This window comes from Heliconius melpomene, chromosome 10 (assembly GCF_056956725.1).
Source record: "Heliconius melpomene rosina isolate 202511_hmr_F chromosome 10, ASM5695672v1, whole genome shotgun sequence".
Classification (NCBI taxonomy): domain Eukaryota; kingdom Metazoa; phylum Arthropoda; class Insecta; order Lepidoptera; family Nymphalidae; genus Heliconius; species Heliconius melpomene.
The window spans coordinates 7,045,562-7,070,544 of record NC_140398.1 but is presented as its reverse complement, the minus strand read 5'-3'; the positions used below and the strand labels follow the sequence as shown (position 1 = coordinate 7,070,544).

Here is a 24,983-nt window from a genome sequence, read left to right as displayed (position 1 = left end):
ATTGCTATAAAATAAGTGTTTCATTGGATTGGCTCAATCTTTAGCTAGATAGGCATTGAAATTATCTTTAAAATGTTAATGTTATTAAAACATCAAAATATGTTAGATGAGAAAATAAATAATTGAGTAGATAAGTAGTTCAAGCAGGCGACGCGCGACGGCGCGAGCTAATTATTTAATAAAAACCTTATTGTTTATTATCTTACTATATACCTCGTAAAAAATAATATTATTAGACAAAATAGGAAAAAAGAATTGAGGTGAATTTTGTCTATACCTAAGTGAAATCTATACTAATATAATAAAGCGGAAGAGTTTGTTTGTTTGTTTGTTTGTTTGAACGCTAAGATCTCTGGATCTACTGGATCGACTTACTTTGTTTTTGTTTTGTATAAAAGCTGCATTCTTCAGCAGTGCTATAGGCTATATAATATTACATTACACATATATACTAATAAATTAAAATACTTTCTAATTTGACATGCAATTTATTCTGCCATGTTAATAACAACCGTCGTCGCTATGCGACCGCGTTCGTTACCGCGTCAATTTGATATTCATCCTTATGAAAATAAATATAATAGTCACTTTTAGCATTTCATCTAGATTGATATTATATTTGTATAGAAATTATATTCTTATATTACAAGCAGGCGTAGCCGCGTCCGGGTCCGCTAGTTTATATATATAAAAGGACTTGTCCTCACTGACTGAGGTAAGACGCGCGCACAGCCGTAACCGCTGTGCGTAGAAATGTGAAATTTGGACAGATGTTTACTTTCGTAATCTGGACATCCATTAAGAAGAAATTTCGAAAAATTTTAACCCTAAAGGGGTGAAATAGGGGTTCAAAGTTAGTATGGAAAAAAAATTAAATCGGTACCGATTTTTATAAAATTTGAAATTTAGATTTTAAAAAGTATTTAATTGAACACGTGTTTCATCGTTTTCTAGAATTCTCCCCCTAAGGGTGCAAATAAGGGGTTGAAAGTTTGTATCGAAAAATTTTTAAATCGCCACCGATTTTTATAAAATTTGATATTTAGACTCTTAAAAATATTTAATTTAACATGTGTTTCATGATTTTCTAGAATTCACCGCCGAAGGCTGCAAATAAGGGGTTGAAAGTTTGTATGGAAAAATCTTTAAATCGCCACCGATTTTTATAAAATTTGAAATTTAGACTCTTAAAAATATTTCATTGAACACATGTTTCATGGGATATTAGAATTCCCCCTAAATACGCAAGCGAAGCTGCGCGCGTCCGCTAGTTATTACATATATTGTGAAAAAAATATAGAAAACTATAATTTGTAATAAATAGTATTGTAACTAAGAATTCTTAAATAGCATCGAACTGATAAAGAAATAAATTCCCTTCCATAATCCGTTCTAGCAACAAAAGGACTGAATGTAACGAAAATCTAAAAGAAAACGACTTCAACGTTCAAGTTGCTTTCAACAAAAGAATCTTAGCTTTAAATTTGATTGCATTCTTGGATCAGAGGAATTAATTTGAAACTTAGTGAGCTTTTGTGAAAAGTTATTTCATAGAATTGACAATGAGGACTTGTTAGAGCTTTCGGTTCAGATACGACGTGCTTGTCACTCATTGATGCCATGATTGATGTCATATCGGAAGTATTTTTAGATAACGCGTGGCGTTAAGTAACGTTACTTAAAACGTAATGTCGAATAAAGTCTAGAAACAGGGAAACAGAGTGTCTAAGCACTACGTTACAATGCTAGGGGGAAAATATTCAAGACGCTTTTTTAACTTCTAACTTTGGGATAAGATGGGAAAAGATTGGGATAATCTTTTTTCAATAACTAAGACAGGAATCAACAGGCTAATATTATCTAAATTGAAGTTAAACGCCGTATTTGTTTTATCAGATAATCCTATTGAAAATATTTAAAAAATAATCATTCTATATCGCAGAAATCAAATCCATAACCATAGTATTTACAGCCACTGAGCCACGATGACCTCAATTATGCATAATTTAATATAATTCTCTTCAAAAGTAACCCCCCATTAAAATACGTGCTCAAGCATTAAATAGACCGTATAAAATTGTATATCTATATGACATACATATCTATATACGTTTTAAAGGCACTTGACTCGCTCACATGCACTTAGCGCTTAATTATTTGACGCGTTCGATGCTCGATACCAAAAGCGCTTATTGAGTAGAGAATTGGTCTTAAACTGAACTTACAAACGTATACAAATGTATAATCAAAATGACGTAAAAAAAATGAATACATAACGTTTTGCCTCTTTACGAGAGCGAGAAAATAAATTAATTAAATATTTCATTCGCCCGAGTGGGAATCGAATCTACAACCGTCGTGTTTACAGTCGCACGCTTGTTCCCCTGGGCTACGACGGCCTTGTTTTGTAAAAGCTATTACCCTAGTGTTAGTCCTGCTAACAGATAAAAAATCTATACTTATATTAAAACTGAAGAATTTATTCATTTAAACGCGTTAGTCTCAGAAAGTCCAATGTACTTGCTATCATAGGTACCTCCCTTATTTATAAAATACAGACCATAGTTATATCATTTGACCATACGGACGATACCGTAGGCAAAAGCTAGTATTAAATGAAAGCTAGTATTAAATTAAGTGTTTATTCACTTAATTTCTCTATATCTTCTTATATACACACGTTACAAGTTACCTCAACCAATATAAATGGCAACTCGCTAACTAATATAAATGGATTTACCGTCAGGTGGTGCTCAAACACAACTTTATCTTCGCCCCAAGTATGACGGAAGTTAACGAAAGCTTATCTCGTCATATGAAAAACTAATATTTATACGTGACTTTGGTGTTTGTATGAAAATTTTTATAAAATTGACTATTGTAGAGTCGTTAGAATGTGTCTGATTGGAGAAGGCAGTTGTGGGTTCAATTCACTATATTTTTCGTAGCTTTATGCCATATCTCGTTTATGTCCGTATATAATAGGATAAGCAATGGGAATCTAGTGTCCAGATACTACGTTCACCGCGTTCTGCTGAAGTTTAGACAAACTATGTGTTAAAGCGGCACTCAATACCAGCGGATTTTAAAAATCCATCAGGCATTCGAACTCACAATCATCGCTTTCCCCATCAACACTGAGCCACTACGATCTCAAAATAACTACACTGCTTTAATCACTTAACCTAACTAGATGTCACTAGCTCGAGTAAACGAAGCTAAACCACAACTTTCATAGCGTTTCTTACATTAAATCTAAAGCTGTATTAAAAAGTTTGGAAGCATAACGCCACGCTACGAATGAAAACTTCAACTTCAACTTCAACTTCAAACTGGATTTTTACTAAGTCAAGTTAAGAAGTTTCACCGTTAAGGGAATAACACACTGTTATGTGAATGAGTCGTTACATATAATTAATTAGACTTTGTTATGAAGTTAGTGTAAATATTAGAGTTTGTTTCTTAAGAATATAGTCTAAGCCAAATTCTTTGTAAAAAACTGTTTAGGAATTACTGATCCGTTGTTTTATTTATCCTTCAAGTAAGTGCCCATTTATAAAGGTAGAGGTCAAGTGTAACCTAATGCAGATGAAAATATCATGCATGAAAAGATCGAGTTGAAAAATTTTTTTTTTTTTTGAAAAATTATGTTTAACTTTATCGTTTTATTTTAATATTTAGGGTTTTCTGTTTTAAAAAAACGAACCTTTGCGGAATGTCTGTCCGTCTGTCTGTCTCTCAAGACCATATACGACCAAGACGTATATGGACGCCAAGTCGGCCTCAAAATATTCATATATATAAATATTGTGTATATATTTTTAAGATAATATATACACAATATTTGCTCACACCTATTATATAAAGCTTGGTACTTTAATAATGCCATTAGAATTTATACCTGACATAAACACTTTCATGTCGTTCCATCGACGTTGTGTCGATCGCGTGCACGCCACCGAGATCCCAATTTTAATGTTACTTTAAAACCTATTATGTCAAGCTTTTTTGGTTAAATTATTAAATAAATTATACTGCCAATCAATTACTTTTGTAGCTTCACGCTGAATCCCGCACATAGAACGATAGGCAGATAAAACTTAATGTTAAGACACTCCGTTTCTCATTATGATACTTTCTTCCCTCATGTACTGCGGAATTCTTAAGGTATTGCATGATGGTTGGCGGAACTTAACGCTGCGCTTTGCCTCATTAGCAGAGTGAGTAAATGGAAATAAAAGTGAGGAAAATAAAGTGAGTAAAATAAATATTTCATTTCCTCAATTGAGAATCGAACCCAAAACCGTCGTCCTTACACACATGCTTGTGCCCTTTCGCCACGACAGCCTCCTTCAATCAATAGATTAAATAAGAAAAAATCAGCTTCACGCTGTATCCCGCATATAGCAGAGTAATTATGGAGGCATTGCGTGCAAAGTGGCGTTACTCAACGACGCCCTTTAAATATACATTAAGAGAGGATTTCTCAAAATTAAGGGAGGAACGTAAAAAAAACACATTTTACATTTAAACTTTCAAAGTCCACGCAAAGTCCCGGGCCAGTATTTGTATTTTCCTATATCTTATAAAACAAAGTCGCTTTTCGTGTCTGTCTGTTGTTTCTAACTCTTCTTCTTCTAAACCACCCAACGGATTTTTATGCGGTTTTCACCATTAGGTCGAGTATTTTTCGTAGAAGGTTTATATATAGTTTATTATTTGTACATTCTTATGTAAGTTAACATAAATACGATAAATGTGTATAAAGTCCTACCCGTTGAGACACTTTCGCGCATGCGCTGCTTTAATGGTAAGTACTACATGAAAAAAATGTACTGGAGTATTGTTCCTCTTAATAAGATCTACAAAAAAGTCCACGACGGCATATTCATATCTTTTAAGAATAACGTGTAGTGATCATTTTTCTGTCTAAAAATAATAATTTCAATATATTTTTTATTGTGAGTCATATTTTTCCACAATGGTATTAATCCTTATCCTTTAAAATACTTTATTAATTTTCTACGTTAAACGAAGATAAAATTTGCTTTTACACTATTTCGAAATTGCGAATAGTTTTAGCGTAAAACGCATTTAATTGTTGACACATCACGCCGTTGACACACCACCGGTATGTTACTCAAGTTTCACTTATCCCTTACTCTCAGCATATAAATAAGTATATTAGTTACGTTGGCCATTTAATGTAGATCAAAACTGTTTTCTGTTTTTTACTGTTTTTCATTTTAATAAGTACTTTAGAAGTTGTTACAATATCAAAAAATCCTTGCTGTGAAACGGCTCGCCAATCGCCATGCGTCCCTGCGCGCCTGCCCGGGTTCGATTCCCGGCCGATGCATTCTATTTAATTTTCCTCACAGGCAGCCACGTAGTGCTTGCTTTTCATCAGGGACAGAATACCCTCTTCAGCATTAAAAATAGTCATTTAACTATCTAAAAATCCTAATCCTTATTCCTTGCTGTGTAAAACAATTGGAAAATCCTTATTGAAACTACGAAAATGCGGGTTGCATTAGGCTTTAATAAATTTTCACATTATCTTAAGTGCTTTGCAAACATACATCATATGAATAATCCAGTAGTAAAAGCGGGCGAAGCCGCAAGAGGGTCGCTAGTATATAAATAAAATCATAAAAAACAAGTGAACATGATTTCAATCAAAATAATAATGAATGTTGCCGATCGTTCAGTCACTTCCCAAACTAGATTTAACTCACGTACAATACCATTTGGGACAAACTTAAATTAGTTTCTGCGGGCGTGGAGGGTTAACTACGCAAATAATCGTGTTATAGGCCAGTCGTATTCATCCCCACTCGAGGAAATTAAATATTTAATATTTTCATTGTCAAGGCAAAGCGCGGCGTTGAGTTCCGCTATTCAACACGCAATGCTTTCAGAATTGGGCGGAAGATGGAGAACGAAGTGTCCTAACAATAGTTTCCCTCTGCCTACCCTGCTGTGTGCTATATGCTCGTAAAGCTAAAAAAAAATATCTTTAGTGTGGAATAACGGCTTAAAAACATTTAACATACCTACTAAAACTACTAAGAGATCAGAAAAATCGAATTCACTACCCGGAACAGTAAACAGTTATAACAAGTACTGTACTATATAGTACATACAGTATCAAACAAGCCAAATTCCCCCAAGCTACGTCGACCCCATAAATAAAACTTATTGCTTAAACAATAAAGGTCATAATTCACAGGCTATTCTAGTAAGCTGAAAGCTTACTGCTACGAGTTATAGTACGGTGTAAAGCTCCACCTTGAATATACTACTCGATAGTGCGAATAGTTAACTAGCGTAAAGTATTTGTGTAGTTAATTTGCTAGTGTCTTAAAATAAATACAGTTTTTTAGGCTAAAATGTAACGAGAAATATTATTATTTTCAACTGATCGTTGTGGTAACAAGACAAAGAGCGGAGTTGTGTCCCGCCACTCAATATATACTGTCTCGAAAATTAGTCTGTGTAGGGAACAGACTGTTAACATTAGGTGCCCTATGTCTACCCTGCTGTAAACGGATGAAGCTAATAAAAAATCGTTTCTCTGGATTGGTAAGATTAAGCACGGTGTTGAGTTCTGCTCAACTTGTAATGTCTCTTATCACCATCATCACTTTTTCAGCAAGTTTTTTTATCTATCCTGCCAGACAAAAACGCCTTACCAAGTTTACACGCTTAGCAGACGATATGTAAAAAAGTGTATAATGTATTGGAAAGAAGACAGAGATCGGTGTTGGGTTTCGTCACTACACAAATTAGGCAGTGTCTTAACACTAGGTCTTCTACCCTGCTTGATGTGAAAAAAGTGTAAAGCTCAAAAAAAAATGTACAATCTATATTACACATTCCTGTCTGTTTTACATAAACCAAACAAAGAATTGAAATGGAGGCTATTTAATAACACGCATATCATATTTGAGTTAACAAATATTTTATAATAAATAAGTTAAAAAAAACATTCCCGAGCAAACTCGACGCCATAAAATTTACATTTTAAGTGAAAAAAATAAATAAAAAAAATATGCTGTACAGTCGTTTCGTAACAAACTGACAAGTCATAATTGGTTTTAAGTGTCCACTCTGACTGTCTACTATCCGAATGTAGGGATGTGAAAAGTTGTTTTATTTTTTAGCTTCAACCTGTATCCTTTATATTGTTTTAAGATATTCCGTTCTCTGCCTTACTGTTAAGCTTGAGACACTGTGTGGCGATCTGCGGAACTTAACGCCGCGCTATGTCTGCGAGAGCGCGGAAATGAATAATTCTCTAGAGTAAGGGTCGAACACATAACTGTGGTGGCATTAAGTGAAGCCAGTGCAGTGCAGTGCACTGTGGCAGAATGATTTGCTTGATTTCTTTGTGACAATAATAAAACAATAAGTAGTATAAATATAAGACATAACGCGGTGTTGAAAATTATCTCTGAAAATCTCGAATTGATTTATACGCAATGTCTTGAAAAGTTGACTGAAAGTTAGGAACTGATTGCCCTAGCACTATATACCCTTTGACTACTTTGTTAAATGCGGGATATTACGTGAAGCTAAAAAGTATGAAGCTGGAGAAGCATACTTATCATAAAAGAAAACAGATAATATAATCGACCAAAAGCTTAATTATATTAAAATAGATATTTCTGTACGAAAATATTAGAATGCATATTAAATTTCTAATTAACATTGAAAGGGGACACCAAAACCTTATTAAGATTTGATTTAGAGCTTTCAGCCTCGTTGACTGTAATTTGAGGTATACCTTATTGTATAAATAAATATCTCTACCGTACATACATAATAAAGATATATTACCTGATTTAACATTTTTGTATGAAATTGTATGTTTAAATCTGTTGAAATATTGTTATTGTTTTTGTATGTTTATAAATGACTTTTTTAATTTAGAAATTATACTAATTAGCATCGTCTGTTTCATAGATAAAAATATTAATTATATTTTTTTTTCTGTTTTTCATTTTTTGTCCAAATGCGAGATATTGCGTGTTAAGCGGTGGAACTCAACCCCACGCTTTTTCATATTACCAGAGCAAGGAAATGAAAAAACAAAGTTTCTTTGAGCGGCAATCGAATCCACAACCATCGTGTTTACAGCAGACCTATCCTACTATACAAGATAAAGATCACTTTGTACAGTTACTTTAATTTTTCCTTGCATTCAGTAATTGCCTAGATTCGGTCCTGATTACAATACAAACTACCACGTTACCGTAACGAGACGATTTTATTTCGAATTCTATTGGGAGCTAAGATTGAAATGTATACTTAACTATTAACTACAGCTTACGTGTTGCCTCTTTGCTAGTTTATTTTAAGTTAAAAAAATATCTGAATGAAATGGATAGAATTTGAATCTTCCATATACAGATTTTTCATTTTAAATTCATACTTTTACGCATTACATAAAATTCACAATCTTACAGTTTACGTTCATTTCCGTAAATCCGCCATTTTAAGACTTAATCGTTCTTTTAAACTTTAAATTCCCATATACTAACAGATTTAAATCGAGTTTTTCAATTTTACGAACTTATTAAGTGAATTATTATATAGTTTTGTACGAGTATATTAAGAAAGTATTAAATATTTAATTTCCTCGAATTGGAACCAAACCTAGAACCATTCCTGCGCCACAACTGGCCTTAAAATATACCTTAATTACTATAATTACATGGATATACATAACAAAGCTTCTTAGATACTAGAAAATTCATCGAATAGTGTGAATATGATAATTAACCTTTTATTATACATAGTTTCGATTACCAGCTCAAAGAACTATTCAAAGTAACTAATACATATTTCATGGGGGAACCGATCTATGCGTTCCATGACGTATATTTTAAAGATAATATTTCCACTATAAGTTTTCCAAAGCATATTTTTTGAAATTCATGAGCGAACGATTCGTATAACGATGCTGTATTTGATATAAATGTTTTTGTAATATGATATTGAAAATAGGAATAGACAAATAAGAAATAGTAAAGAGGCTGTCTTGGTGTAGCGGCGCAGCTTCGTAATGTAAGCGCGGCAGTTGTGGATTCGATTCGCATTCAGGGGAAACATTTTTTTTATTTACTCGCTTAGATCGTAAAGCCTAAGATCGTAAAGACAAAGCGCAGCTTTTAATTCCGCCATCCAACAATGTCTTGAAAATTGAGTATAATATTGGTTAAGAATATCTAAACACTAAGTTCCCTCTACTTAGGCCAGAATATAGGCCTACTAAAGGCATGTAACACATTTGAGGACCACAGTCGATCGTTAGATACAAATTTGTGACATGTGAACGGTTATAGGCTGCTTTAGAGCTCGAACTCGTATTTCCCATGAGACTGTGTACTATTATTAGATACTACAGCAAGTACTTGTATACATCAAAATATATCTTTATATATAATAATAATAATTTAAAACCCTGTCGTGGCCCCGTTGTGAGTTCGATTCTCAGTCGAGAAAACAAAAAAAGAAATATTTTTATATCTTCGCTCAGGTAACGATGTAAAGCGCGGCGTTGAGTTACGGGTCTTAACACAGAATACCTCTAGAACTGAAGTATTTTAATGGGGACGGAGTATCTTAGTACTTGGTTTCCAGGTTCCATCTGCGTATATGCGTATAAGCTAAATAATAATTTAGAGGCCACACTCGCTTAATGGGATAGGGTCTCCTTGCTCGGCGAAGTATTTTTTTGTATTTTTCCATTCTGGTATAGTTCCGCCGCGCGTTAGTACGCGCAGTGTTTAGTTCCGCCTTTATAAGTGAAATATTTAGAGTTGTAAACATAGTGTATTGACACTAATCGTACTCTGATTATCCTGCTATACGGATACAATAGAATTTACATTCAAAATCGTAGGTAAAACAAAAAAACTATAAATTATTTAGGTTATTGTATAAACTGGTAACAGTGTGAACGTACTTCGTAAAATTTGTCCATTAAAATATTAAACTAAAAGTTTTAATTGAATTGAAATAACAAAGTTTACAGTATGTTTAGTTTTGTAATGAATAAATTTTAATTAAAATTATAGAGTTTTTTTCTTGCATTTACTTTGTTGTAGAAAGATGAGTAGACAGGGATATATTATAATTTATTTTTATAATATTTGCGATTTAATTAAGCATTTAGGTTCCTGTTTTTTTATATTATATTCACGCTGTATCCCGCACAAAGACTTCTATGTGCGGACAGGCAGAGGAAATCGGGGAGCACAACGACAAACCCGGGTTAGAACAATACGAGGCGTTGAGTTACGCTACTCTTATGTTATATTTCAGCTCTAAATTTCCTCAACCTTCCCTTCTACTTAAAAAAAAAACTATTGATAGAACTAAAAATATAAATTTCAAACAAAGATTCCACGTAAAATAATGTCTCCAGATCGCGAAAGTAAGTGTTCGACATTTGACATCGCCCGGAGTGCGTGTCATTGATACCGTTTACCCGATATCCGCCTTTATGAGCTTCCTGAACGAGCTTCGATTAACTCTCCGTAGCTTTCGTTGATAAAACGGTTTTTATGGCTATAATAAATAGAAATTGTTATTATATTGATGAAGTGGACTATCTAAGAATTTTTTTTTTTCGAACCCATAGTTCCTAAGATTAGCACGTTAGAACCAACAAACAAACAATGAACAAAATGAAGATCTTAAAATATTAATAAACGAGATATATCGGTATCGGCAAAGCGCGGCGTTGAATTCCGCCATGCAACACGCTATGCCTCAAGAATTTACAGTTAGATTGTGTGCCGCTGTGCCCGGACGGTTTTAGAAAGCATGATAAGGTGAGTTAAGGAATTGTAAGTTGGTAGTCGAAATGTTTAAAAATAGCTGATAGAACCTAGTGAGAGCTATATATTTGGCTTCCAGCAAGTTTAAAGACATTGGAAATTGGAACTATAGAAATCGACACTGTGCTTTATCTTCTATCAAACAATTCCCCCGAGTGAGATTAGAATCCACAACAATCGCAATCGATCACTTAAGTCTTTACTGCACCAACACGGATTTTTATTATTTATATTGGTGATATTTATATTATAAGCTAAAACAGCTTCGCGCATCTCTCGTATTAAGTTTCTTCTGATGGTAATGATACTCCAAACACGATATGGTGGGTTCGATTCCCACTTGAAATAATTAATTTACTTTATTTCCTCGCTCTAGAAAGAAGACAGAGAGCTGTGTTGATTTCCATTACTCATCACGCAATTCCCCTTTAAAATTACCTGGTAGTAGATTCAGTACACATTCATTATAAATTCAGCTTGCTCCAAGTATAAATACATAGTATATTTCAGGACGTCCCATTTTTCTCAGCGGAACATATATCACGTGACACAATAAGTGTCTCGTAAAACTCCTAAAGAGAGTTTCGCGTGTCCACAAAGCGAGTCGAGGATAACGTTGTATGAATAATATTATAACTATTTGCAATTGAAAGTCATCATTTTTATGGCATTACTTTGTTTATTTTATTATCATAGCATAATATTTTTGAAATTTCATTCTCGCTCTGGTAACGAGGTAAAGAGCAGCGATGAGTTCCCCCACCCAATACGAATTGCATGCAAGATTTGTCGGAAACAGCAAAACGGAACTTCTTTTAACGGAAACGGAGTGTTTTAACACTAGGTGTCTAGGCCTCCCTCTTACCTTACTATGTGCGAGATATAGCGTGAAGCTAAAAAACACATATATTGTTGATATCTATGTCAGAATATATGTGTATGTAAGTAGTATTTCAGGTCTATCGGTATAAAAATCTAAATTAAATTATAAGACACCCATAAATACATACATAGATAATGTAAGTTAAAAACTTAATATAAACCTAGTAATAACGACTGAAGGAGTCCATATATCTCACTTAAACGTATATGAAAAAATGTAGCCGCAGTTAGTTATACTTTGCGATAGAGATAAATTATTTTATTTTTATTAACTTCCTTCTTATATAAGAAAGAAATATGCATACTAAACAAACTAAATCTGAAGCAAAATCACCGATATACAATAGATTACCAAGTTATAAGGACAGTTGGCATGAACAACAAACGGAACAACACTACTTACTTCGGAATATTTTTAAAGAAAATCTTAAAAAAATTATTACTTAAGGATTTCCTTTTTATAGTAGAGAGAACCTAGTATTAAGGGACTACGTTTACTATTTTCAGCCCTACATTGGGTACGTTGTGTGTTGAGCGATGAAACTGAGCCTTAATAAGAAAGGAAATATAAAAATAACTATTTCCTCTGAGTGGTAATCAAACCCCACCCCCACGCCTGTAATCAAAGGTTATTCCACTGTGCCACAGTGTCTACCAATTTTAAGAGAAAAATACCTGTACAGATGCAAAGAAAAATTACGACTACATCAGTTACATTGACAGAATGACATCGGTACATGCAATTGATGCGTGTTCCATACATCCGTATATTTATAGCAGATTTTATATTGAACGATCGACGTAGCCTCTGGCAAGCTGTTTCCCGTAAGGGCAATGCATAACAAAACGCCGCAATGATTTATACGATACGAGCGCTGGGCCACGAAAGAGTAAAAAAGTATGGACGTATGAATCAAATTTTGAAATATTTGGGTTAACCAGGTTTGAGGGCTTGAGGCCCATTTTTATGCCATATGCAAGGTGGTTTAGGAGGTTAAAATCTAAAAAAATGGTTATAAATTTTAAAAGGATACCATAGCAATCTTTATTTATGATAAATCGGAAGATTTTTAATAGTACTTCTGATTTGGCAGAATAATTCTTAAACCTATTTTTTGTAGTTTCATGGACGCTGTATGCCGCACATAACAAAGCAGCAGTACCCAGTGTTAAGACACTCCTTTTTTTTGCAATCATTGAGTGTCGAGTGGTGAGTTTCAACACCGCACAATATTTTTGATTCATCAAAATAATTATTAAGCATACTTTAATGATAAATAAACCATATTTATAAAAGGACGGGAAGAAAGACCCGCAATTACTATTTATGACTTTTTCTATATAATGCATATGTACCAGTAACCTTAGATAATAATAAACTTATTCAAATATTCAAGCTAAATATTAATTATAAATTACACAATCAAAATAATACCTCATATATAACAAAACGTGTAATCAAAGTGAAAGATCATATTGATGAAAATTGTAGTAATTGTACTAATAGTATTCATATCTAATAGGTCATTGTGTGTTTTTAGTATGACCCAAATTTGAGCTTATTTAATAATAATCGCTGATTTTCGCGATTTTCTTTTTACACATTTTAAATATAACTTTTGAACTGGAAAAATCAATAGACTTTGAGATGAGTCAGTCTAGCCAAGCCTACGATGGACTACTGCAAAGTGCTCGAAACGTTGCGTTTACAAAAAATATATTACTAAATATACGCGATCAATTCGATTTAATAGTTTAAAATTTGAGCTGACTTACCTCAGGCCGGGGATATCATCCAACTGGGTTCCATCAGGTAGCTGCCAGGCTAGCTGAGGTGTTGGGAATCCGTGTGCGGCACATGACACTCTGGCACCAGTGTTGTTGGAGAATACCAAGCGTGATGGAGGTTCCATTAGGAAAACAGGTCCGTGCTCCTGACCCTCGCCACCTGTTACGAGAAATATTATAAAATTTTTTCAAGATCTTTACTTTCTTTGGCATTTAGAAGGATATGCAAAGATAAACTAGTAACAAACCATTTGTTCTACGGTTTCCGCTTTAATTGATTATGGTGTGGCGGAACTTTGATCCCCAAATAGTTAATTTTTACAATTTTGTTATCCGTCTGTCCATCTGTCAAGATCAATTATCTCGAAATCTCGTGGGAGTATCAAGCTATAATTATTATTAAATATTCAGATCTACAATAATCAAAGCCTATAGGGTACTTCCTGTGGACCTATAATTATAAAATGTGGCGTTACATGGTACTTCGGTCTTTTATTTTTTTCGGTCACCAGATTGTAATTTTCCCAGATGTGTATTTTGGCCATAGAGCCCTGACACTTTTTTATCTTAACTCAAAATTAGTTTTGCCTCAAAATAAGGTTAAAATATCTACCAAATATGCTAGCTACTATTACATTCAACTTTTCTAAGATGCTTTATTGACATCGTATACGAGGAAAAACCAATTCAACCAAACGTCCCCCACTTCCCACGTTGCCCACGCCTTACTCTGCTTATAATCCTAACACTATCTTCCCAGGTTCTCTCTGCCTATCTTGTCATGTGCAAGATACAGCGTGACACTACAAAAAATATATAATAAAAACATATTGTTACTAATGTTTAATAGATAGCATAAACGTTTTTTTAAATTTATTACTATTAAATTGTTTAGAACCCACAATCATCACAGAATAAAAAGAAAAATCGATTACCTCCAGCTATTTCTGTCAAAAAGCACTAGATAGGCTGAGCAGCGTACAGATACTCAAATTAACGGCGTGAAATGCTACTGTGAGACCGTAATGTGCCGTTTGCATTTCAAACGTCTGTACTGATTTTGTACCACTTCTGGTAATCTCATTATCTATGCTAAGTAGAACTAGATACTAGAATATTATATTGAGCTACTTGAGGTAATTCTTAGGAATTAAATAATATAGATGCTATTTCACGAATATATGAACACTAGCTTCCATCTTCGTTGTGCATCACATTTTATACCTTTTACGTTGAGTGATCCAGTGGGTTACATTGAAACGATTAATATGGTCTTATATAACCTATTTTTTTTAATTGAACCAGCAGTTCTTGAGATTAGTAGTCATCATTAAAATGTAGTAGTTTATCCAAATTACGCATATATTAGGTGAGCCTACCGTATTTATAACTAAGGCCTTAAATGTTGTGGTGGATATCATTTACATTACAAACACTTGCCAAATCCTCTGATTTACCAACTTGACAGACACTAATGACTAACATTTACGGTTAAATTTCTCTTTTAATCTTGTATTTATTAGAAGTTTAGACACGATCTAGTGGTAAATCTCTCCGTTCGTCACTCCAAAAGACAACCTGCATTCGTTTTAAGCATAAATGTGTATAAATATGTAGTGGCACAGCATCTGACTGACTCCACACCGTTGTGGATTCTATTCCTAATCGAGGAATGAGTTATTTTCATTCCCCCGTTGTTTTAATAAGACGAAATGCGGCGTTAAGTTTTGTCACCCAATACTCAATATCTCGAATATGACGGAAAGTGTACAGAGAGTTTTAATTCTAGGTTCCCTCTATCTCTGTTGTATAACGGATACAGCGTGAAACATAATTTCGCATTAATCCTAAAATCAAATTTCAAAGGCTATTTATTGTTTTTCTTAATAATACCAAACTATAATAAACTATCCATTGTGTGAGGAACACGTTGAAATAATGCAATTTTCTCATACGTAACTCACCCAAAATATCTAGGTCGGAGATACGAGTATATCGAACTGATGCTATTTTGGCTGTACTGCAATATTAATAGGGTGTATTTATTACCTTTGAGTATTTTCAAAGACTTAGGTGTGTAATAATATGCATGGATGTATGCAATTTTATTTTATAAATTTGAATAAAATTTTGGGACATCAGAATGAAAGTTGCAAGAATTTTAAGCAATGGATGAGAAATGTGGATTGGTCATCTCTTTTAAGGTTCTGTTGTTCACGCTGTACCGATGTGTAACAAGGTAGGCAGAGGGATCTTAGTGTTAAAACACTCTATTTCTCATTTCTAACAGATAGATAGCAACAGCAGTCATGCTATCAGAGTTAGGAATATTAAATAAATGTGTTTTTTCATACCCAAATACAAAATATTGAAAATACAACAATATAATAGTAGACAAAAGAAAAATATTTATATACATATTGTTTATTGTATCATAATTTTTATTATTGTGGACATTTATATTATAGAAGTTTCACGGATAAACTTAGTAATTGCAATACAAGTGCAGTTAGAAAGTGCAGTTACGATGCAATCGCGGAGAAAGAAGTTAGTTTTAGTTCTGTGACAGTTTTAATAAGCGATTTTCAACGCTTCTATTGACTAAGTTTTATACGGACTACACGTATTATACGAGTATGAAATAGATGATGATACATTTATTTTTTATAGATAAACTTTAAAGCGTATATAAGTATCCCATTTATTCCTTTTTTAAGCAAATATTAGGATTATTGTTGCGTTTATTAATAAAAATGTTTTATTTAACTAATCATCGCTCGAAACTTATACTTTTTAAGACCATTAGTTTTTGTGCTACTGAACGAAATGGGTATGTTTCGCAAACAGCTGTGTATGGGAATACAGCAGATAAACCCAACTATTACATCAGGTTTGATAAATGAAGGAATAAAGGATTTTATTATTGGAAATATATCGAGATGCTTTTTGACTAACTGCAGCGTTGAGATTCGTCAGTCAACACGCAATGTCTGTAAAATAGTGCAGAATGCAGAGAACAGTGTTTTTCGACTAGTTTCCCCTACCCATTTTATTATATAAATGAATATTTAACATTAGAAAACAAATCTGTGGCCATTATTTCAGAATAGATGACATTTCCAAAATATTCTTCATATTTTCTGAACATAATATTATATTACAAACTAAAGCAACATAATATTAAAGTCACAACATTTATTATCTTTTATATACATTTTGGGGGAACGCCAAATTTTTACATTTGGCACGGGAGCTTTGTTGAAAACTTTTAAAGTTGGACTGGACTTTCGAATCCCCTATTAAGTTTTACTGTATGTTTAGAAGGATTTTATTGAGATCACTAGTACTATACTTGGACGCAGGGATCGTAAAAAATATATTTTAAGCAAAAAAATCTCGAATTGTCTCAAAACATGCAACATTAAGCAGTGCTTGAGTGCCTATTATGTGAAGAATAAGAGTGAATGAACAAAAAATAATCGGTCACTCAAATAATCACTACTAATATGCTTTATAAAATTGTTTATGTTTCACGTCTGCATATACATACATATAGCAGGTAAAAGGAGTCTAGGGGTAAAGATATTCCACCATCCACTTTTATCCTAATTTAGTTAAATATTTTTTTATTGCAATTATGTACACTGAGGCCGTTGTAGGGAAGCGGCAGCTTCTGAGAGTAAACGTGATAGTTGTAGGTTCAATGTAAATGTAGGTATAAAGAGAAAGCGCCAATTAAGAGGCACTCTCAAAAATTAGGCCTAAAATTAGGCAAGGTTCCCTCTGTCTACTACGCCATATGCGGGGGGCTAAAAATCACTACGAGGCTACTTTTGTATATAAAAGCCGCACCAAAATGACAAACATAAAATTTCAAAACTAGAATAGAAACAAAGGTGAGGCAAATATCAGGACCCTCGTTTAGCGTTTCATTGTTCGAATGTTCACGTGACGCTTCACGTAACAATACGTCGCGTTTTATTCGTAATTGTTTCCAAATTAACCCTTAAATAACTTTTGTACGTTTTCAATTAAACAATTATTATTTTTGGCGAGTTTAGTGTGTTGTATTTATTATCAACTAGTGGACCCGAACGCGGCTATGCCCGCTTGAACTATACGAATATTTATTAAAAATATTTATGATAATTATTTTCAGTTTTCAATAGAGAAATGCGTTAAGCAAGCTCATTTTGTGTGACATTTTCTAACAACAAACTTTGCAAACCGTTGCTTAGCAACGGTCGTTGTTATTAACATGGCGGAATAAATTGCATGTCAAATTAATAAGTATTTTAATATATTGGTATATATCGAAAATATTACAAATATGAGAAAAAAAGTATCCTATGTTCATCCCGAGACCCTCATGTATCTCTATATGAGTATTTTATCACAATTAAATTAGCGGTTTGGCCCTGATTGCGTAAAAGACAGACAGACGGACAGACAGAGTTACTTTCGAATTTATAATATAGGTATGGATGGGTCAGTGTATGAGTAAATGTAGATTCGAATATTAAACGGAAAATTATTATAGTATTTTTTTTATTTTCCATCATTCATTTCATTTCGCCTAATCTGCTTGACAAAACTAATATATTTCCAAGATAAGGTGCCTTCCTAAGCGCTGAAGATAAAGATAGAGTACATAGATATTAGTTTTTCTTTATGCACTTTAAATGTTAATAACGACAAATCGAGACCAGTCTTGAGGCAGGAGTACAAGCATGCGACTGTCAACGCGGCAGGTTATGGGTTCGATCCCCATTCGATGCTATGAAATATTTTACATTTTTATTTCCTCCTTGACTACAAATTCAGTGAACGGCCTTTAGAATTTAGTGGAAATTGGTAGACGGAAGTGTCTTAATGGGAACGGAGTGTCTTAACACTAAGTTCCAAGGTTACCTCTGACTACCTTGCTATGTGTAGGATAAAGCGTGTAGCTAAAATATAAACAACGTATGAAGAATTTGAACCCAAATTTTACCCCAAAATATATATTTTAAGGGATCCAAATCATTAATCCTTTCCATGTGATTATTCTGAATTGCCTTTGTTTTTATACATTTATTTACATAAATATTTTTTGTCACAATGTTTGGGTCGTTACGTTCTGACATCAATTAATATGTAAATTGAAGTCACTTACTGCCATACAATACTGCCTATATCAATTAAGTATAAAATATGTATAATGTATATCAATATTAATATTATAAAGCGTAAGAATTAATTTATCTCAGGCACTAAATTGAAATTGAAAAATTCTTAATTATATCGAGAAAGGGCTAAGTGTGTAGGTGGGTAGTCTTATAGGCTGTATTACATAATGTTAATCGTTTCGATAGAACTCACTGTACCTGTGTCAGATCTCCTATACAAAGAATGCCTCTGAATTTGAAATCACGGAACAACGAAAAACGTTACAGTTATAGAAAACTAAATGAAAAGGGTACTTAGAATTAAGACAAGCTTCCACACAAATTGCCACTAAAGTTTTCCACCTAGATTCGAGAATTGGTGGGCGGTGGATGTAAACGCCGCGCTTCATCTTGTTAGGGTAAGTATGAAGATAATTTGATTATAATATATCCCCTAGACGGAAGCAAACCCACAACTAACGCTTTTATACACATAACATGGTATAGAGCTTTTTTGTTGCTAAATCTTAAGTATTACATTAAAATTGTATAATTATATTTTACTAATATAGAGGTTCACCCATGGTTTCGCCGTTATATTTTAAATTAAAAATCAGCTTCACGCTGTATCCCGCACACAGCTGGGTAGGCAGAAGGAACCTAGTGTTATATTTGCAACTTAACTTTAATAATAAATAAACCATTTCTTAATATTCCACCTAACGCATACTCCATTCGTCTGAAAGCATATTATATAAAATGAAAGCTTCCAAATCAAAAAGAAAAGCTCGCACGACTTAATATAATGTCAACTTATAACTTATACAAGAAGCTCAGTCGTCGACGTTACTTAGAACAGATTATAATATAAAGAAGATTATGTTTTGTATACAGATTATATAAAGCTTTATTATGTTAGATTATATATCATTGCTTAGCGGGAAAAAGCGTGAAGATGACAAAAAAAAGAAATTCTTACCCATGGCGAAGAGAATAATGAGGGCGGACACCCAGGGGCACATTTTGATAGTGGCTTATGCGGTCACATTATTGCTCGTGCTTTGTATACATTGATTTGGATCTGAAAAGAGTAAGAAAATGGTTAGCAATCTGAATATATCTATCTATTTCTTTAATAATTAAAATCTTTCACATATTGATTGGTATCACAAAAGAAGATTTTCTTGTATGCCCCTTGCTGAAGGAACTGTATTAACACAGTACTCTCTAAGGCTCGAACTTGGAACTTGATTCCCGTTAAATACACCTATATCATTAATCTAAGCAACTTTAGTCTAATATTAGGTATCTAGAGATTGCAGGAGGACGCGGTTATTATATAAAATGTCACAAAAACAATCCGTGACCTCAATTACAAGCCAAAATAAGCAAAAGTTGACACAAAAAAAAGAAAAAAAGTTAATAGACTTAAAGATTTATTGGAACACAAATAAATTGTCCAATCCACCTTTTATAAAATATGAAAGGAGTCCTCATCTAAGTTGATAACTTTTATAATTCCGCTCAAAAAGTTTACTTCGCGTCGTTTCCGTAAACAAGTAACTTTGAAACGTTCATAAATGTACTGGAATTTATTAAAGCACTCCAAATTGGATTATCTAAATGGATGTTTTCACGTCTGACGAAAATATTTCTACCTATTATATTTTTTTTCTCTTTTATTTTTTAGTCTGCATAGGCAGGGTAGTTAGAAGGGACCTAGTGCTAAAACACTGTATCCACTTTCCGCTCAATTTTCCAGACATTGCGTGTTCAGTGGAGGAAAGCGTGAAAATTTATAAATAAATTTTTATTTAAATAAATTTTTATTTAAACTTATTCCACAGAAAGAAAAGTGAGCCTGCAACCATCACGTCTACAATCAGTAACAGAAGAGAAGCAAAATTCTTATTCCATTGTTACAAAGTCTTCTTGAAGTCAGTTTTATTTTCAAATGTCTATATTAATCTGTACATTATAAAGTAATTCAGTTAATTAGTGGAACGCGATAATCTTAGAAACTACTGGTTTGAACTGACAAAATATTCTTGTACTGGATATCATCGTCTACAAAGACTATATATGACGTGTGATGTCTGTGTGTCTTTGGTGTGTGTCTGTGTGTGTTTGTTGGAACATGCCGAGAAAACTGAAAATTTGATTTTCCAGACATGTTCCATTACGTTATTAAATGACACCAAAACCATTTTCTTCTTATATTTCTTCTATTTTCAGTTACGATTTTACTATACCGATCAGTTACGATTTAATTATAAGTATAGATTATATTCATTTATCATAGTCCATATGTCGCCCTAACTACTATATAATATTTAGCTATACATATATACTTCTATATGAAAACTAATTGGATTGCTTTATCTGAGCCTTAAGTCAATATTATAATGAGGTTCTTGTTATTGACAGATTATAATGTGGCCAACATTGTAAACTACATAGTTTAAATGAATCCATGGTAATTTAGACTTTAAATCCTACTGACGCTGTATCCTGTATATAGCAGAATAGCCAGAGGGAAAGTAGTGTCAGAACACTCCGTTTTCCATTTTTCCACACTTTATCTTGTTTATCAAAGTGAAGAGATGAAAATACTAGATATTTCATTTCCCCGATTGGGAATCGAACCCGCAACCGTCTACAGTCAAACGTCAGCGACAAGTTATTCTACAATTTTTTTTGTACACTTTTTATTTCGTAGTGTGCCTTTATTGTAAAAAGAAATGAATTTTTATTATAAAATCTGAAAAAGTTATGCTCTCGTATAGGTTCGTTTTAATTAAAGTTTTTCCTGAAGTGTCATAGGTTATTCATATGCGAGGTGGTTTTTTTAACATTTTAAATTTACTTGATGCTCAGTTCAAGTTCTTTCAGTTTATATGTGTTTTTTTTTTGTATTTAACAAGTGTCACATTTTACTTTAATACAAGTAGTAAGTAATTAATGTATTATTTAGACAATTTAAACAAAACATAAAAGGTTAATTGCAGAGGACCAAGTTAAAGGACTCTTCTTCCTCCTCTTAAAAAAATAAGTTGCGGAACCCTGCGCTGCGCTTTGTATTACCACATCGGATAATAAAATGAATTTAAATATCTATATCTCAGAAATTGGGTGGAATCTGGAGCACGTATCATCCTGTCTTATTGTACAAACATTATACACATAAAAAATTGAGACCAATTGTGACTCAGGGGCACAAGCGTGCGTGCGTGCGTGCATGTAAACGCGACAGGTTGTGGGTTCGATACTCACACGAGGAAATGAAATATTTGATATTTTCATTTCTTCGCTAACGCAATGCACACGCAACAATGCTCAACACGCAATGCCTCAATTTGGCGATGAGCAGTGAGGAATAGAAATGTCTTAATGGGAACTGAGTGTCTTAACACTAGGTCGCCAAACTCTCTCTGCTATCCTATTATGTGCAGAATAAAGCGAGAAACTAAAAAAAAAAGAAGAAATTGAACCCACAATCATTACAAGAAGTAAGGCCTTATATCTGTTTTCCGTGACAAAAAGTTATAATAACAGACCAAAGCGAGCCAATTTCAATAAAAAAGCTCCAAACAATGTAGGAAACTAGATAAAACAATAAAAAATTTCAACGCAAAATTCTTGACTTTAAAGTTGACAAATGAGTGAAGTTCAAGACTTAATTTTCCCTGTTCTTTTACGACTGTGGAATTTATATGAGTTATATGTTATGAGTTACGACTTGGTTGTCATGGCAACTGGAGCTTTATGTTGTCTCATTGTACTTGAAAAACACTTTGAGTAAATAGAGCTTACCCATATTTACTTGAGACCACGAATACTAAAGTACTACAAAAATAAGATATCTTATTTTGTCAAAAACTTTTTATGTTTAAACCGGAAGTGACATGGACGGAAGTAATTGTGTATGACAAATGACATTTTTTAAGTGGTACTTGAAATTTTCAATTTTCAATTCATACAACTTTGATAGAAAACATTTTATTATAAACCTACAATACAGTAACATAAATAAGTAAAATAAATAGTACAAAAATATTTTTTGATAAATCGGGCATCATTTAACTGTAACAGAATAGGAAAAAATAAGTTCTTCCTTTCGGCAAAATGTATATATCATAGTATCAGCAATATTAATAGCGTAAGTAGAAATCACCCATTTTTTAAAACTAGGTTACCAATTCTGCCGGTAACCTAGTTTTAGAACACTTCCGTTCCCCATTTTCCGCCGAATTCTCAAGTGATTGCGTGTTAAGTGGCGGAACTCAACGCTGCGTTTTCCCTCGTTACCTAAGCGAAAAAATAAAAATATCAAATATCTTATTCCTCCGAATGGGAATAGAACCGACAACCATCGATTTTATAGTCTGATGCTGTTCCGTATTTCATATTTTGCCTATCAATAAGTTCTTCATCTGTATAAAGAGGATAAACACATAATCATGAGAATCTGAAGAATTTGTCGATAATAATCTAATTAGATCCTATTATAAGAATTGTACAGCTACTTAACTGAAGCTTTCATTGGCTTAGAGCTTCTATGAAAATGAGATTCTGATGTGAGTTTGAAGTATGGGCGCAATTGACGTAATTAAGGCGAATTTTACTGAACGTATAAGACGTAGATTCAAATCGTATTTAGATGTTACTTTTACACCATTCATATATTCAAGAAATGCTCAAAAAATCAAATTTATTTTACCTTCACGCAGTATTCCGCATATAGAAGGATAAGCAGGCAGCAGCAGGCAACTCTTCGTTGCTTTCCATCCATTATTTTCCAAGTTTTTTACAAGTTTCACTGTTAACTACATCAGTTTTCTATTACTATACGATACAGCCAATCGCTGAACAGTTCTAGCGGAAAAAAATACCAACTCAATCACAGAATGTAATTTGATTCGTATTTACTTTGCCCGTTTGAATAAAATATAAAAAAACTAAATAAAATGCTTAATCCGACACTCGTGCTCCATTTACTTTTAAACTGTTTTCACTGTTGGTAATTTTACGTTTACATTTCCAGTTTTATAATTTCCAGGTCATATAATATGTATATGATGCTTTGATGTTGAAGCCTTAGTAGAGCAGTGGTACAGCGTGTAACTGTGATCGTATCGGTTGTGGGTTGAAGTCCCACAGGGAAATAATTTCTACGTGAAAAGAAGAAAACGAGGCAAAAGTGCGGCGTTGAGTTTCGCCATTCAACATGCAATGCCTCAAGAATTTGGCGGAAAGTGTATCAAATGGCAACGAATTATCTTAATACTAGGTTGCCGAAATCCCTCTGCCTGTGCAGGATACACAGTTTTTATTTTACGTAATAAATTCGCAAAGTTGCGGGCGATGACTGTTTAATTTATATAAAAACATAATTCCCAAATCAATATAAACTTAAACGTTACTTACTATTAAATCCATTCTACTTAGTCGAAGTTTTGCGTTTACTGACAATGTCGTCCATTAGAGTCCATTAGTAATATTTTCATAGAAAACAAGGTACCACAAATAAATAATGTTCACACAATACGAGGAAGTCCATATAAAAATATAAGAAAAAAATAACATACCTACTGTATAAACAATGCATTATTTTTCACACTATTTTCAAATTAAATATCATTATTGAAATTTTCTTGAACTGCATAATATATGAAACTAGTAGTCTAGTTATTATTAATGTGTTTAACTGTAATTCTTTCATATGAAACTAATGCATACGCCCGCAAATTTAAGCTTGTCAATTTTTATAATTTGTACTTTTATTCTAAAGTTGGTACAGAACCCTCCGTGTGAGAGACTGACTCACACTTGACCAGTTTTTTTTTAAAGTTCGGAACCCTAAAGAATATTATATTTTTAAAATATGATATTGATAATAATGAAAATTCACTTTGAAAATTTAATTACTACTGTCAAGTAATTGTAATTTAACACTGTTATGAACAATCTGAAACACAGTGTGTACTTTAAAATATTGTTTAGCATATAAAATATTATTAACCACTACTCTCATACTAAAATATTATAAAAATGGTGGATGGTCATGGGTTTGTTTCCCAGCCGAGGATTTGAATATTTCCGCTCTGGTAGATAAATCGCAGCATTGTGTGCTGCCACTCAACACACAATTTCTTGATTTTAGACTGGAAGCTGGGAACGGACTGTCTTTAGAGTAGATATCTAGCCTGCTATACTGGAAAAGGCATGAAGCTATTTTATTTATAAAAAAAAATAAAAAAAAGAAGCTAGACCACTCCACTACTATATATTTCTAATATAAATATTATTCAAAGAG

At 33.1% G+C, this 24,983-nt stretch overlaps 1 protein-coding gene across 2 annotated transcripts in view; it reads right to left on the bottom strand.

The window, feature by feature from the left end:
* LOC146535366 (cell adhesion molecule Dscam1-like) overlaps positions 1–24,983 on the bottom strand; it is a 131,619-nt gene that overhangs the window by 101,236 nt on the left and 5,400 nt on the right. For both annotated transcript variants that reach the window (XR_014878309.1, XM_085190966.1), the window contains exons 2-3: positions 19,647–19,748; positions 13,509–13,680 (exon numbers count right to left, since the gene is read on the bottom strand). Coding sequence is in view for 1 of the 2 variants with exons in the window: in XM_085190966.1 (XP_085047092.1) it covers positions 13,509–13,680; positions 19,647–19,689 (215 nt within the window). In the remaining variant the exon portion in view is untranslated. The remainder of the gene's footprint in view (positions 1–13,508; positions 13,681–19,646; positions 19,749–24,983) is intronic.